The 15,024-nt window shown below is 53.2% G+C and overlaps 1 protein-coding gene across 1 annotated transcript in view; it reads right to left on the bottom strand.

Moving 5' to 3' along the window:
* CROCC2 (ciliary rootlet coiled-coil, rootletin family member 2) overlaps positions 1 to 15,024 on the bottom strand; it is a 58,918-nt gene that overhangs the window by 23,791 nt on the left and 20,103 nt on the right. The window contains 5 exon segments of the mRNA XM_043573379.1: positions 3,447 to 3,560; positions 5,224 to 5,400; positions 5,997 to 6,166; positions 6,679 to 6,806; positions 10,281 to 10,474. Of these exon segments, the coding sequence (XP_043429314.1) occupies positions 3,447 to 3,560; positions 5,224 to 5,400; positions 5,997 to 6,166; positions 6,679 to 6,806; positions 10,281 to 10,474 (783 nt within the window).

Raw genomic sequence — 15,024 nt, 5'->3', positions numbered from 1 at the left:
AGCTGGCCGCGGCATCCAGGGGCAGCCCGAGGCTTGAGCGGCAGCCATCTGCTGTCCCGGAGCCGGGCGGAGGCTCGCTCGGGCCGCACAAGGCGGGCAGAGCAGAGCCCCGGGCCAGCCTTCCCATGCCGCCCACTGCCCGTGCCACCGCTGCTGGCCCCGAGGGGACGTGGCGATGGGGGTGGGTCTCCCCGCGCGGAGGGGCTGGCCCTTTCCCCCATGCCTTTCCTTTGGGGTCTCCAGGCCACCAGGCCAGGGCAGCTTGGGGGCGGGGACCCAGTCAGGGACTCAGGCGCTGACCTCTTTCAAGCCTAAAATGTTGCTGTTGGGCCGTTCAGCTGAGGGGCCAAGAACAGCCACTTGGCGAACGAGACAGGCCCTGCCCTCAGAGGAGGCTGACTTCGAGACCCCCTCAGCTGGGCAGTGTGTTCTGCATTCGTGCCCAGGACGTGGGCATGGGAGAGGCAGCCCGGGTCCCGTGGTCCTGTAGTCTGGGACGTCCACTGCGGTCAGTGCACGGGGGGCTCGCCCTTCTGAGGCGTGCCTCTAGTCCCCCTCTCTGGGACCCTGCCCATCAGTGGAGGGCCAGAAAGGTGGACCCCAGCTCAGAAGACACGGTGGTGGCAGGGAAGGGGGGAGGTGGGTCCCAGGACAGCCCTGTCCCCGAGTCCAGGCGAACACAGGAGCCCCTCAGTCAGTCTGGCCCTTGGTTTCCGAACTTTCAAATAGGCAGGTGGCATTCGGGGATGCCCACGGTCCCTGCCAGCCTAAACATGCGAGCACCCACAGACATGCCTGGAACGGGGCCACGGGGCTCAGCCTAGACCCCCCCCCCCAGATGGAGGCCCCCCTGCAGAGACACTCAGGCAGCACAGACATTCATCGGACTCAGCTTGGCCTGGCTCTGCTCTCCCGGACCCTCCTCTCCAGCACTACCCGGTGGGCACTTGGAGGAGGAGGGGTCCCCTGGGCCCCAGGCTAGGAAGCAGTGCCCAAGCTTTCCTTGTCCACGAACAAGGACGCCGCCTGCTCACCTGGGGCCCGAGGCCCGCCTGGCTTCCCGGCCCGGACGCTCCCCCTCGCCTCTGCCTTGGCCCCAGGGCGGTCTAGGCCCCCATGGCAGGGGGGGAGTGGAGACGGCTTCGTGTCCCAGGGAGGCACAGGTGCCTGTGCTGGTGCCCCCGCACTGGAGCCCCGCCCCCGCCCACCCAGATTCTGTAGGCCGCTGCCCCAGGGCGCTAGTGGGCTGGGGCCCTCTGAGGCCTGGCCTCCTGCTCTTGGTGAAGGAGCCTCACTGGTGCCTCCTCCCCTTGCCCCTGCCGTCCTTCTGCGTTACCCCCCACCACCCTCCCGTCCTCCTGCACTGACAGGTATCACCCTGGGTGGCCCGTTTGGCCATGCCCGCGGGGCGGACCCAGCGTTGCTGTGGCGGCCTGGCTAGGAAGGCCCTGCGGAGGCTGTGGGTGACAGGATACAGCCCAGGAGCCCCTCCACCTGCCAGGGGGCTTTTCTCACGTCACCCCACAACTGGTTTTCCTCGGCAGGCATTTCTCCTCTCCTTCCGTCCTCAGTGGGTTTTAATTTCCACGTTCCTTGCCAAGGGGGCAAAACGACCCTTAACGAATTCGCTGAAGTGCCCACCCGCTGGCTGGCCGGCTATCCCCAGTCCAGGTGGAGACTCAGCCAGCACAGAGGGGGAAGGCTTCCGACCAGCCCCTCTGAGTTGGGGGGTCAGCTCCCAGGGTCTGGGGGGGGGCGGTCCCTGGTTCCCTGACGAGAGTGGGATGGGCGGGGCAGCTCGGTGGGAATGGGAGGAAGGAGGGCACCACCCCGTGGGCAACCCCACGCCTCCCAGCTGTGCCCACGGAAGCACCGGCCAGCCCGTGACAGAGCAGGGCGGGGGCTCCAGGGAGAGGGGCTCTTGGACAAGACTTTTCTGGGTGCCGGGAGCCCCTCCGGGTGGCGGTGCTCAGAGTGACCCTGTCTGGTGGGGGAGGGGGAGGGGGTGGAAGGCAGCCGGCTCCTAACCGCAGCCCCCTTTCCTGCTGACTGTGCCCCTGGGACAGGACTGCGTGTCCCTGCCTCCCTAAGGCCCCGCTGGCTCTGCATCTGCCCCCGCCGGGCAGCCCTCTCGGTGCCCGCTGCTGCTCGAGCAGGTGCAGAGTCAGTGACGCTGAGACAGTGGCTCCTGCTCCGACACCAGTTCTGGGCCGGGCACTGCAGCCGGTGTTCTGTCCACTCGCTCGTTCCCTGACTCGCTGAGTCATTCACTCAGCACCAGGGGAGCATCTCACCCTTTGACCTTGGGGCTGGGACACACCAGGGACAAGGGTGAAAAAGGGTCTCCTAGAATAAAAACAAAGGTGACAGGAGCTGGAAGGACACAGGCAGGAGGCAGAAGGGACAAGGTGCTGGCCTGGCCTTGCCCTGGACCACGCTGGCCCCCTGCAGTCTGCGGGGTGCGAGAAACGCCCCGTGGGCCTCTGGGCTGCTCCCTGCCTGCCTCTGCTCAGTGCCCGCCCCTGGGGTCCTGACCCTGCTGCAGACAGCCCTCCCCTGAGCTCACCGTGGTCCTTTCACCTAGCTCTGGCCACCTCCCCCTGCGGGGGCAGGGGTCATCCCCACCTTGCCTACACTGGTGGGACTGCACTGCATTTCATAATAGGCTGAGCCTCCCCCACTGGAGACAGCAGTGGGGGCCCAGCTCCACACATGGGGTGGGGACACAGGGTCCCCAGGGTCGCTGCTTGCCCTGTTCCCTGGACACGGGCTCCTGATGGAGTCTGGAGCCCCAGGTCGCCCCAGCTCGTTGCCTGAGGCAGCCTCAGTGTACCTGTGGGCGGCTACCCACGGGGGGTCTCTCCTGTCCCTCGTCCCTCGGGGATGCCTTTCTCCTGGCTCAGCTGGAGACTCTCTGTGGTGTCCTTTCCAGCGAGGGTCTGCCTCAGGCACTGTGCTGGCCTTTCCCAGTTTGGTTTCTCCTTTGGACGCACGTCTCTAATGAGCCAGCCCCAAGAGGCCTCACGCACATTTCCTGCAGTTCCGTTTTGCCAAGTGCATCTCAAGTGCACAGACAGGCAAGCCTGGATGTACATGGGGCTGGGCGGGGCACAGGGCTGGGTCCTGCCCGCCTCTGCTGCTGGCTCACCTGCGGCCCCAGGCCCTCCTCTCTGGCCCCTTTCTGGCCAGGCCCACTGCTGGCGAGTAGGGACTGGCTCTTGGAAGCCCCCACCCCCCAGCTGGCTTTGGTTCACTGGGCCTTTCCTTGCCATTAAGACAGTGCCCCCTTCCAGCAGGAGACCTGGACATTCCCTAGAGGGTAGAGAGAGCTGTGTCCCTGGGACCAGGAAGGAAGGGGGTGCATCTGAGGGTCTGCCTGAGCCTGCTGGGCAATGCAGGTGGCCAGGCTGGGTACCCAGTGTCTGGCTTGGGCACACAGGGCTCACCTCGGCTTGCTTTTGTTGGCTCTGGGCCTCCTGCCGCACCTGTCCCAGCTCCTGCATGGCTCTGAAGAGTTCTTCCCTCAGCAGCCTCCTCTCTTCTTCTTTCAGTGACAGGGCCTGGCAGGATTTGGTGTGGGGGGGGGGCATGCTTGTGAGGGTCAGGGGGCCTCCACAAGGAGAGGCTGCAGCAGAATGCTGGGTGCTAAAGCCTCTGCCAGGACGTATTGTGTTCTTGATTCCACATCCCTGCTCAGGGAGGGGCATCGCTCCAGAGGCAGCCCTTGTCCCAAGTCGGGTCAGTGGGGCCTTTTTACTCTGTCTGCATTGGTCCAGCTTCCATGGCCATGCTCAGTTCTCTACACACTGGCTGGATGATCAGGTGGATGGATGGTCAGACACAGAGATGGATGGTGGATATGGATGGACAGCTGAGTGTGTGGATGGAGGGAAGGATGTTTAAGTGAATGGATGGACAGATGGTCAAGTGAGTGGTTGCATAGATGGATGGTCATATGAATGCATGAATGGTTGAGTGCATGGATCGTTGATGGATGCTTAAGGAAATTGATGGATAGATGTATGGTTAGGTGTGTGAATGGGAAATCGGGTATGTGGATAGACGGCCATGTATGTGGGAGGAGAGCTAAGTGTATACATAGAAGGATGGATATTCAAATACATGGATTGATGATGACAAATGGAGGGACAGTCAAGTGCATGGAGGGAGGGATGGATGGATGGATGGGTGGATGGGTGGATGGGTTGGTGGATGGATTGGTGGATGGATGGATTGGTGGATGGATTGGTGGATGGATGGATTGGTGGATAGATGGATGGATGGATGGATGGATGGAGGGATGGATGGATGGATGGATTGGTGGATGGATGGATTGGTGGATGGATGGATGGATGGATGGATTGGTGGATGGATTGGTGGATGGATGGATTGGTGGATGGATGGATGGATGGATGGATGGATTGGTGGATGGATGGATGGATGGATGGATGGATTGGTGGATGGATGGATGGACAGGTGGATGGATGGATGGATGGATGGATGGATGGATGGATTGGTGGATGGATGGATGGATGGATGGATGGATTGGTGGATGGATGAATTGGTGGATGGATTAGTGGATGGATGGATTGGTGGATGGATGGATGGATGGATGGATGGATGGATGGATTGGTGGATGGATGGATTGGTGGATGGATGGATGGATTTGTGAATGGATGGATGGATTGGTGGATGGATGGATTGGTGGATGGATTAGTGGATGGATGGATTGGTGGATGGATGGATGGATGGATGGATGGATGAATGGATTGGTGGATGGATGGATGGATGGATGGATGGATTGATGGATGGATTAGTGGATGGATGGATTGGTGGATGGATTGGTGGATGGATGGATTGGTGGATGGATGGATGGATGGATGGATGGGTGGATGGATGGATGGATTGGTGAATGGATGGATGGATTGGTGGATGGATGGATTGGTGGATGGATTAGTGGATGGATGGATTGGTGGATGGATTGGTGGATGGATGGATTGGTGAATGGGTGGGCTGGTGGATGAATGGATGGATAAATGGATTGGTGGGTGGATGGATGGATGAATGGATAAGTAGGTGGGTGGATGTCTGTTGACTGGGACTGCTGTGAAGACTGAAGCTTCAATAGCAGTGATCTGGAAAGGTCAGCCCTCTTTGTGGGTCAGAGAAAGCATGGTGAGGTGGAATGTGAGGGCCCCCCACTGCCTGACAGTCCCCCATCACCTCTTGCATCTCATTTTCCAATTGGAGGAGACTCTCATCCCGCTCATGCTTTAGGCTCTGAATTTCCTCCTTCAGAGCCTCCCTCTTGGCCGCATTCTTTGCTACCAGCTTCTTCTCCTGTTCCAACCGATGAGCTGCCACTTCCTTCTCCTCTGTCAGAGAGAGACTCAGGGACTCCTGGGCCAATGCAAAGGAACAGGCTATGAAGACTGCGTAAGTCAGGACACGTGAGGCCAGCAGGTACCTGTAGTCCTGAGTGAGACCCGGTTCATGGGACGTCAGGACAGGACAGGACCCCAGGAATGGCCACTCCAGTCAGCTAAACACCCTTTGTCTCACACAATGACGTTAAAGCAAGAGCTGGGTCTCACCACCTGCCATCCCTATGTAGTGGCCCATATACCTCTCCCAGCCCCCACATTCAGAAGATGTGTAACATGTTAAACAAGACCTCGCAGGGGCCTGTGGCCAGTGGGACAGCGTAGCGGGAGGAGGGAGCTCCCTCCGGCTACCGGCCCTCAGACTGCAGCCAGGCCAGCCAACCCGAGGTCTGGCCCCTTCTGTGGGGGAGAAGACCCTCCCCCTGCACAATGCTCCAGGCCCTGGACCGCCCACGTGAACTATTCGAGTCCTCCGGGTGCGGCCCCGGTATGGCTGGGGCACCTCTCGCCTGGCTGGTCTCCTAAGCTCCCTCCCCCATGTGTCTGCAGGCTTTTGGGACATGGCAGTCTCCTGGGAAGTGACCACGCAGCAGCGGCCCAACGGAAGCAGACCTTCTCCCTCTGGAGCCGAGCCAGGTCCTCGTGGTGGGCCAGCGCCTGGCTCTCCAGGGCCAGCTGCAAGTCCCGCTCCTGCTGTGCCACCTGCCGCTGAAGCCTCCCCACGTCCCACTGCAGCTTTGTCTCCTGGACCTCCCAGGCACTTCTCAGCTGCTGCATTTCCACTGTGAAGTGACAGAGGCATCAGGGACCGGCCACAGGGCCCCCACAGCATGGAACCCCTGTGGCCCTCACAGACTCCCTGTGGAGTGATGGCCCCATGGGGTGACAGCCACCTACTTTGAGGAGGCTGCCAGAGCCAGTGGGACAATGCACTCCATGCCCCACTGCAGTGTATGTCCTAATTGTCACCTTGTATTGGCTCTGGCCAGGCCCACACAAGGCAGGGGCACTGGGCAGGGAGCACGGGGCCTGGGAAGGGAGCACGGGAGCTGGGTAGGGAGCCACCATGCTGACCCTGTGGCCGCAGCCCAGTTCTGCGCCTGGGCCCGGCACTGAGAGCAGGATGTGCAGGTGGCCGGCCCTCCTAGACAACAGTGGCATGACCCGATCAGCCACGTGAGCTCCAGGCCTGTGTTCATGCCCCTTCAGGGGGCTGGGAAGTGTGAGCAGCACATCTGGGGACTGAGCTCCACTGAGGGGAGAGAGGAGCAGAGAGAGCCTGCCCGAGGAGCACCTTGCAGGGCCTGCCGAGCGAGCCGCATGCTCCGGGCCTGTCCCTCCAGCTGCTCCCGCTGTGCCTGGAGCTGCATCACCAGCTGCTGGGTCTCAAAGAGGCTTCTCTCCAGAGAGTCCCTCTCAGCCCTGCAGAGTCATCAGACAATGGAGCAGGTCACCCAGGCGGTCCTGCTGATGAGGGACGGTGCAGAGGCCTTTAGCTAGATAACGGAACAGTGCCCACCGAGGCTGGGCTCATCAATCAGAAGATAAACAGAATGAACATCTCATTCCTTTTTTTTTTTAACTCTTTTTTTTTAGGTAGGCTCCACGCTGAATGTGGGCTTAACCTCACGACCCTTGGATCAAGAGTCGTGGGATCTACCAAGAGCCAGCCAGGCATGGCCCATCATCCCTTTGAAATCTCTAAAACCAAATTAGGCCCTGCACAAAATAATCTTTCAGGTGGATTAGAAAGCTAAATAAAAAACAAAACAAAACAAAACAAAGCACAACAACAAACAACTCAGAACTATAAAAACCGTAGAAAAAATAGAGAAAGGTATTTTATAAAGTTTGTAAGCAAAACACAAAACCGAGAAGACAAAAAGAAAGAGGCCAGCAGATCTGAATACACGTAAAGGGGTTGGGGGCTTATGCAGAAAGATTTCACAAACCAACTTAAAAGACAAGGGACAAAGAGTTAATATCCATCATATGCAAAGAGCTCCTACGAATCAATGACAGAAGGTCAGCTGATCCTACAGAAAAATGAGATAAATGACTGTTATTCACAAGAAAACGCAAAGGGGGAATGAACATATAAAGTTTGCTCACCCTACTGGTACTCAAGGAGATTCAAATGACAACCGTGTGGTGTCATTGACCACGCACCAGATTGACACAACTTTAAATAATGTTTATATTCAATGTTGGCAAGGGTGCGAGGACCATTTTCTTTGTGGAGGGGAGGCTAGGGAACTTCAAGATTTAAAGCGTGCCTATCTTTGAGCCAGCGATTCCACTCCCAAGTGTCGGTTCTTTAGAAATACACATGAACCAACTACACACGTACAAGGATGCTCACTGCAGTCTTATATCACGCACTAACTGGACGTGGCTTCCATGCTGATAAGTGGCAGAATGTTCTAGAAATAACGGTGCATCTAGTGAGTTGTTATCGAGGATGAGGAAACTCTCTTCTCTGATCTCTGAGAAGCAACGTGTCAGAGCGGAAGGGCACGCCCAGCGTCCACCACGTACAAAAGCTGCCGCGGTGTCTCTGTGCACGCAGACACAAATGTCCGGAAAATACCTGCAACTCAGAGCAGCGTTCTTTCCCGGGGAGGGGGGTGAAGTGGCTTGAAGGAGTTGTCAGAAGACAACCAATCAGCCCACCGGTCGTCGACCAGCCAGCGAGCACGTTGTAACCGATACTGTGCTTGGCCCCACGCGAGGTGTTTTACGGTGAAAATACCTGCCAACCAAACAGCACACGTGCACACACCACAGACACACAAAAATACTCACGTGAGCACACAAACGGCAGACACACATCCCCACACAAATCGATGGGTCGGGGAGGGCCGTGGGCCCCGGGGGACCCTGCTCACCGCTGCCACCTTGGTGGGGGGGCTGGGCGTGTCGACACCGTCCAGGGCTCGCTCTTGCCTGCAGAGCCCAGAAACTTCACTCCTCCGATGTCCCCAGTGCCCCCTTCCAGTCCCCATCCTAGTAAGCACCCCACGTTCCCTGCTCCCCGCTTCTGTGTGAACAGACGGCAGCGGGGGCTGCCTCGAATGCCTTCCCCGACACTTCGAACCCACCTCCTCCCAGACAGCAGCCTGGTCCCCTCTGGGAGAGGCGGTCTCTGCCGCTCAGACACCAGAATGTTCTTTCGCCCCAGAGCCTGGGAATCTGAGGGTGTGTCTGATCTCTCCTTCCTTGGGAGCCCGAGAGCACCTCAGCCTCCTGGAGCAGAGGCCTGGCGTGACCAGCGAGGGCGCAGGCAGGATGCAGACACCCTCCATCCACCTCTCCAGGTGCCGAGCGAGCCAGCAACCCCTCAACTGGGCATGCGTCCCCAGCGCTGCAGCCTGGTCAGGGCCTGGGTGTGGGGGCTGGAGGGGCTTGAAACCCGGGGTCCTCTGTCATCAGCCCGCCACGGAGAGGCAAAGAGCTGCCGCAGGACTTCTCGCACCTGGTGGTTATCAACGTTACCCGGGAGCTCATTAAAACCGCAGTGGCCAGACCCTCCGGCCCACGGAGCCAGCCAGACACCTACCGTGGGAGCTAGGCGGCACCCTGTCCCAGCATATGTGATTTCAGGACAAGCCCCCAGCAGCCTCGTCACCGGAAGCTCAGACCGGTCACTGTAAAGTGCTGTTTAATGAGCAGGTGACTGTCTGGGGCCACAGGGCTGCCCAGTGATCGGGGCAGAGCCTACGGGGAGGACCCTGGGTTGCCACGGCCTCTGCCCAGCCTCTGCCCGTGATCTGGGCAGCAAATACTGACAGGTGACAGGGGCCCTCCAACCCCTGCTTGTCTGAGCACCCGTGGGGCCTGGAAGGGGGCGACAGGCAGGGACCCTCTGCTCCTGCTGACCCGGAGCAGGCCTTTGTTAGGTTTTCTGTTCCTGTTTCTGTGCGAACTTTCATTTGCAAAAGAGGTTTGTCTGTGAGGATGTTCAAGGACCTGGGACTCAAGGGTTCTGGTGACCCCCAGGTTCTGGAGTTCCAGGAGGAAACCTTTTCTACAAAAATACTTAGATGTTCCCAAGAGAGCCCACAAGTTTGGTGACAGAAAGCAACCAGCTTTTGGATTGGTGCAGAGGCCATGGGACCAGCTCAGCTTACCAGGTGACAGCCTGAAGGGCACCCCCATTCTCACCTACAAGTGCCTATTTCACGTCTTCTGGAAGTGGCCCCTGCTGATTTTTGAAGCTCGCTCTGGCCCTGCCCTCAGCCTCATGGTTCCCTGGGGTTGACACTGTGCCTGGCTTCAGGGATGGGCGTGTGACCCCAGCCTGCCAGTCTGAGCCTTACGACTCCCAGGACGGGTTCAGGGATATCAAATGGCTCAATATGGCCAATGGCAGCAGCTTTTGGGTTTTTGGGGGGGAGGAGGACACTGTGTCTGCTGGAGGAGGGAGCCTGGGGTGGCCACTGACCATTTACTACCTCGCACCCTGACTCTGCCTGAGAACAAAGTCTCCTGAGTTAAGTAGCACTGAGCAGGGAGAGGCAGGATTCTGACAGCACTGTGGGAGCACCTGGATCCAGCCTTGCCTGAAGTCATGTGTATCCTGAACTTAGATTCCTTGAGCAGGACATCCCATGCCTTCCTTCTGCTGGTCTGGACTGGGTTTCTGGCACTTGCTATCTGGCCAGTGTGGCCACCTCTCTCAGGAGGGCCATCCCGGGACTCTCACTGGATTCAATTCTTCTAGATGCTCCTCTCAGCCAGGCTCTGTGTCTGCCCTTCATTCACAGCCTCTCTCCCATGTAGACATAACATTGCCCTGCCCTACAGTCGCCGAGTGAGTGCCTGTCCCCTGCCACACTGTGGGCTCTTCAAAGGCGAGGCCGTGTGGACAGAACCTGCTGGTAGGGCCCCAGGTACCTGAGCTCGGCCGCCTCCTCAGCCATGAGCCGGACCTGCCTCTCCAGGGCCTCCTGCTTGGCCAGCAGCTGGGCCCGCTCCTCAGACAGAGCCTCCTTCTCCTGCAGGGTCCTCTGCAGCGTGTCCCGCTGGGCCTCCCGGTCCTGCAGGCTCTGGGCGAGCTGCTCCTCCAGGGCCTGCTTCTTGCATGTGACCTAGAGGAGGGGGAAGGGACAGTCCAGCAGGGAGTGGGAGGGTGAGGGGGGCCCTCTCAGGGAAAAGAAGCGATTTTGTGCAGAATGGCAAGGAGGGAAGGGTGGGGAGGAGGGTGGGCATAAGACGGATTGGACCTCAGAAGTACGTGTGTGTTCACAGCAGAGGGGCCCCGGTGCCTGTAGCCACGATGGAGGCGTCCCTGAACCGAGCACTCCCAGGGAGGAGCCAGCTGCCAATCTAAATGGCAACCCGGGTCAGCCCACAAGGGTCCAGGGGGCAGGAAACATCACACAGTGATGGCCATAGAAAGTGGCGGGGGACCTGGTTGCTGCAGACCGACACTTCCATCAAGAGCATCACAGGAACCTGGACGGAACATAACACAGGAATCTGCACAGAGCTTCTGAGAGCTGCCGAGGCAGCTGGGACCTCAGAGGAAGGGACACAGAGGAATGAGGTATCTCTTCTCTGGTCAGAATTTGCTGATTTAAAAGTTTTGGCTGAGAAGTTGAGAAGCCAAGGAGAGCGTCTGACAGCACTCTGGCCTTAGGGGAACAAAAAACTCAAGCTCAGAGCCATCCTAGCAGAGGGGCCCTACCAAACACTGCAGCTCTGAGTTGTATTCGCTGCAGGACTTCACCCTGGTAGTGGTGGTGAATCGGAAGTAGACCATCTCTCATAAAATCTGAAGCTCGGTTTGAATCCCTTCAACCAGGGACTATGGTGATCATCTACTTTCACTTCTTGCCAGGACCAGAGCAAGAAGAACAGTGTCATCAAGATCCTCAAGTTATTTCTACAGTATTTTTAACCTAAGATATTTAGCATTTAATCAACATTACCAGGCATATCAGGAGATAAGATGATATGGCAGGAAAAAAAAGTAATAATATAAACACAGATGCCTCCCTGACCCCTTGGGTACCCAGATATTGGAGTTGTCAGACACAGAGTAAAATAGCTGTGACTAAGTGTTCAAGATGATGGATGGCAAGATGCAGAATTTCACAACAGAACTAGAAACTAAATATAAATGATATAATTTAAAAATACAATAAGCAAAATTAATAAATGTATGAGTTCAATGCCAGCTTAGATGGAGAAGAGAACTAATAATCTGGAAGATAGACAAAAGAATGTGTTCAGACTGAATCATGAAGAGAAAAAAGGAGGAAGAACACAGAACAGAGTGTAATAGACTTATGGAACAAAGTAAAAAGGTCCAACATATGTACAATTAGAGTCACAGAAGGAAAGGAGAGAGAATATTTGAACAGACACTGCACAAGAATTTCCCAAATCTAATAAAATACATCAAGCCACAGATTTAAAATGAGCCACAATCCTCCAATAGGACAAGTACAAAGAAAACAGCACATAGAGTATACTAAAGTTTCTGAATACCAAAGATGAAGAAATATATCTTTTACAATCAGGGGAAAACACACATTGCCTTAAAATGAGAAACAATAAGACTGACATTTGACTTCTAAACAGCAACAATGAAAGTCAGAAGATGGTGGATGAATTCATCAAAATGCTGAAGGAAATAATGGCCATCCTAGTATTCCATGGCCGGTAAAAATATTCTTCAAACATAAAGACCAGGACTTCCTGCTTCTGTAATGATAAGAGAGGTTGTTAGAGACCCACCCTCCCACCTGGAACAGATAGAAAACCTATACGATGTATGTCTAATATAACTGAGGGCATAAGAGATGCCAAGTAGCCAAGAGCCAAGGAGACATGTATCCAGCTGAGCCCAGCGCTTCATCACATAGCTTCCTTGAGATATTCTCCAGATCCCAAGTCGTGCAAGGCCCAGAGCCTTAGCAGCCATGCATAAAGCCTTGGCTAAAAGTCTGGGAACTTGGCTTATGGTTTCAATGGGCTTATAAGATCAGGGAGACCTAACGTGTCATTCAAAGCTACCAGAGCAGCTGGGGTTTGAGAGGAGAAAACAGAAAACATCAGAAAGGAGGGGAGACTCAGATTCTATATTGTTTTTTTTTATTGCCTTTTTTTTTTAAATAACTCCCAAGAAGTACAGGGTCAAGGGACCATGAATGTGAATGAGAAATGGCAGGTGAGAGTCTGAGAAGTCAGGTAGAACTTCGGGCAGTCTTACAGAACTGAGAAACAAAATCTGCAGTTAGGGCTCACCAAAAGATGGAGGCCCTGGTCAACACCCCACACTTCCAGCTAGGAGACAGGAGAGCTATGTTATACTCTGGGGTGCATGGGAAATAGATTGCTCCTCACAAAAGACTGAACCCCAGTTACAAACCAGCTTGATCCAGGACTAGATAAAACTGATCTGCCCCTGCTTTGATTTCCCAAGATCAAAACAAATTCCCTCTGGAAAAAGTTGGTATCATTCAGAGCCTCAAGTTATCCCTACAAAAACATAAAGTCTTATTCAATATATTCTATTATGGATCTCAGCAGGCAAGACAAATGACTGAAAGCCAAGAGATGAAAGATAATAGAAAGAGAGCCATTAGGGGATCTAGATGATGGAGTTATCAGAAAAAGACTTGAAAAAGATTACACTTAATATACCTATGCAGATAAAGAATTTTGCCAGATAACGAGTGTGTGTGTGTGTGTGTGTGTGTGTGTGTGTGTATGTTTGTGTGTGTGTGTGACTGTTTAAAGCAAAAAATTTAATAATATATGGTAGGGTTTACAATAGCCCATGTAGAAACAAAATACATAGCGTGAAGAGCACAAAGGATGAGAGGGGTAAATGTAATACATTGCTGGGAGGGTCTTAAATTGTTTTTGAAGTAGTAAAATGTTATTTAAATATGAACAATGCATATCATAATTTTAGAGTGATTACTAAAATAATAAGGAAAAGAACTATAGCTTAGAAACATCAACAGACAACACAAAATGCAATTCTACATAAATACTTAACTAACTCAAAAAAGGCCAGAAGGGAGGAAAGTAAAATGTTTTTTTTTTAATGAGACAAATAGAAAACAAATACCAAGAAAACAAATACAAAGATGTTTCAACCCAACATATCAATGGTTACACTAAATGTAAATGGTACAATCACTCCAACTAATTGGTAGAGGCTGTCAGAGTAAAAATAAAAGCAAGACCCAATAATATGCTTTTTATAAGAAAGACAATTTAAATACACAGAAACTGACAAATTGAAAGTAAACGTATGGAAACATATACAATGAAAATGCTTAGCACGACAAAACTGGTATGGCTAAATCAGTATCACAAAAAGTAGGTATCTAGAAAAAGAGATAAGAGGGAATGTTTTATAACAATGAAAAGTTAACGCATCATGAAGACATGAACTACTTAATGTGTATACACCTAATAATAGGAAATCAAAACATGAGGCAAAAATGGACAGGACTAAAGCCTGAAATAGACAATCCTACAATCATAGATGGAGATTTTAATGCCCTTCCAGCACTAATGATTAAAACAAGGGGACAAAAACAACCAGCCAAGTAAAACATATAAGACAAACAAACAAACCCCAAAACAGTGAGGACATGGAAGTTTTAAAGAATACTTGACCTAATTGATATTCACAGACTCTCCATCCACCAGTGGCATGGTGCACACCCTTCTCACATGAGCATGGGATGCTCAACAAGATACGATGGGCCATAAAACGTGCCTCAGTACCTTTAGATCTATTCAAATAACATGGAGTATGTTTTCTGACCACAACGGAATTATATTAGAAATGGGTAACAAGTAGGTATTTCCAAACACAGGAAAATCCCCGTGTTTGGGAGTTAGGCAATGTACATCAATAAGCCACAGGCCAAAAGAGAAGTCACACGGGGAATGAGAAGATAGCTTGAACCGCACGGTAGTGAAGGTACAGAGAGCAAAGGAATGCTACATTTGTCTTAGAACTTGAATTCCTTATCAAAACTTTTCTCACAAGGGAAATGTCAGACTGAAATGACTTCACTAGCAAATTCTACTAACATTTAGGGAAGAAACAACACCAATGTCAAAACACGTTCAAGAGGTAAATAAATTTCCCAACTTCTTTTATGAGTCCCTGGTTCCAAAACTGAGAAAAACACTATGAGAAAAGAAAATCACAGACGAATAGTCTTCGTGAATATCAATGCAAAAATCCTTCACAAAATGTTATTAAACTGAATCCAAAAATATATAAAAAGGCTATTAACTTATGGCCAAGTAGCCTTTATCTCAGGTATGCAAGGTTGTTGTGACATTAAAAACATGAGCCCCTATAATCCACCACATTAACAGAATGAGGAGAACAATGATATTATCACTTTATAAAATAAAAGCAGTTAAAGGAATTCAAGATTCAGGGCACCTTGGTGGCTCAGTCAGTTGGGCGTCCAACTTCAGCTCGGGTCATGATCTCATGGTTCGTGGGCTTGAGCCCCACGTCGGGCTCTGTGCTGACAGCTCAGAGTCTGGAGTCTGCTTTGGATTCTCTGTCTGTCTCTCTCTTTCTCAAAAATGAATAAGTATTTTTAAAAAATGTTAAAAAATTCAAAACTCATCTAAGATTAAAAAAACA

The sequence above is a fragment of the Prionailurus bengalensis genome, chromosome C1 (assembly GCF_016509475.1).
Source record: "Prionailurus bengalensis isolate Pbe53 chromosome C1, Fcat_Pben_1.1_paternal_pri, whole genome shotgun sequence".
NCBI classification, from domain to species: Eukaryota; Metazoa; Chordata; class Mammalia; order Carnivora; family Felidae; genus Prionailurus; species Prionailurus bengalensis.
This window is presented reverse-complemented; position numbering and strand designations above follow the sequence as displayed.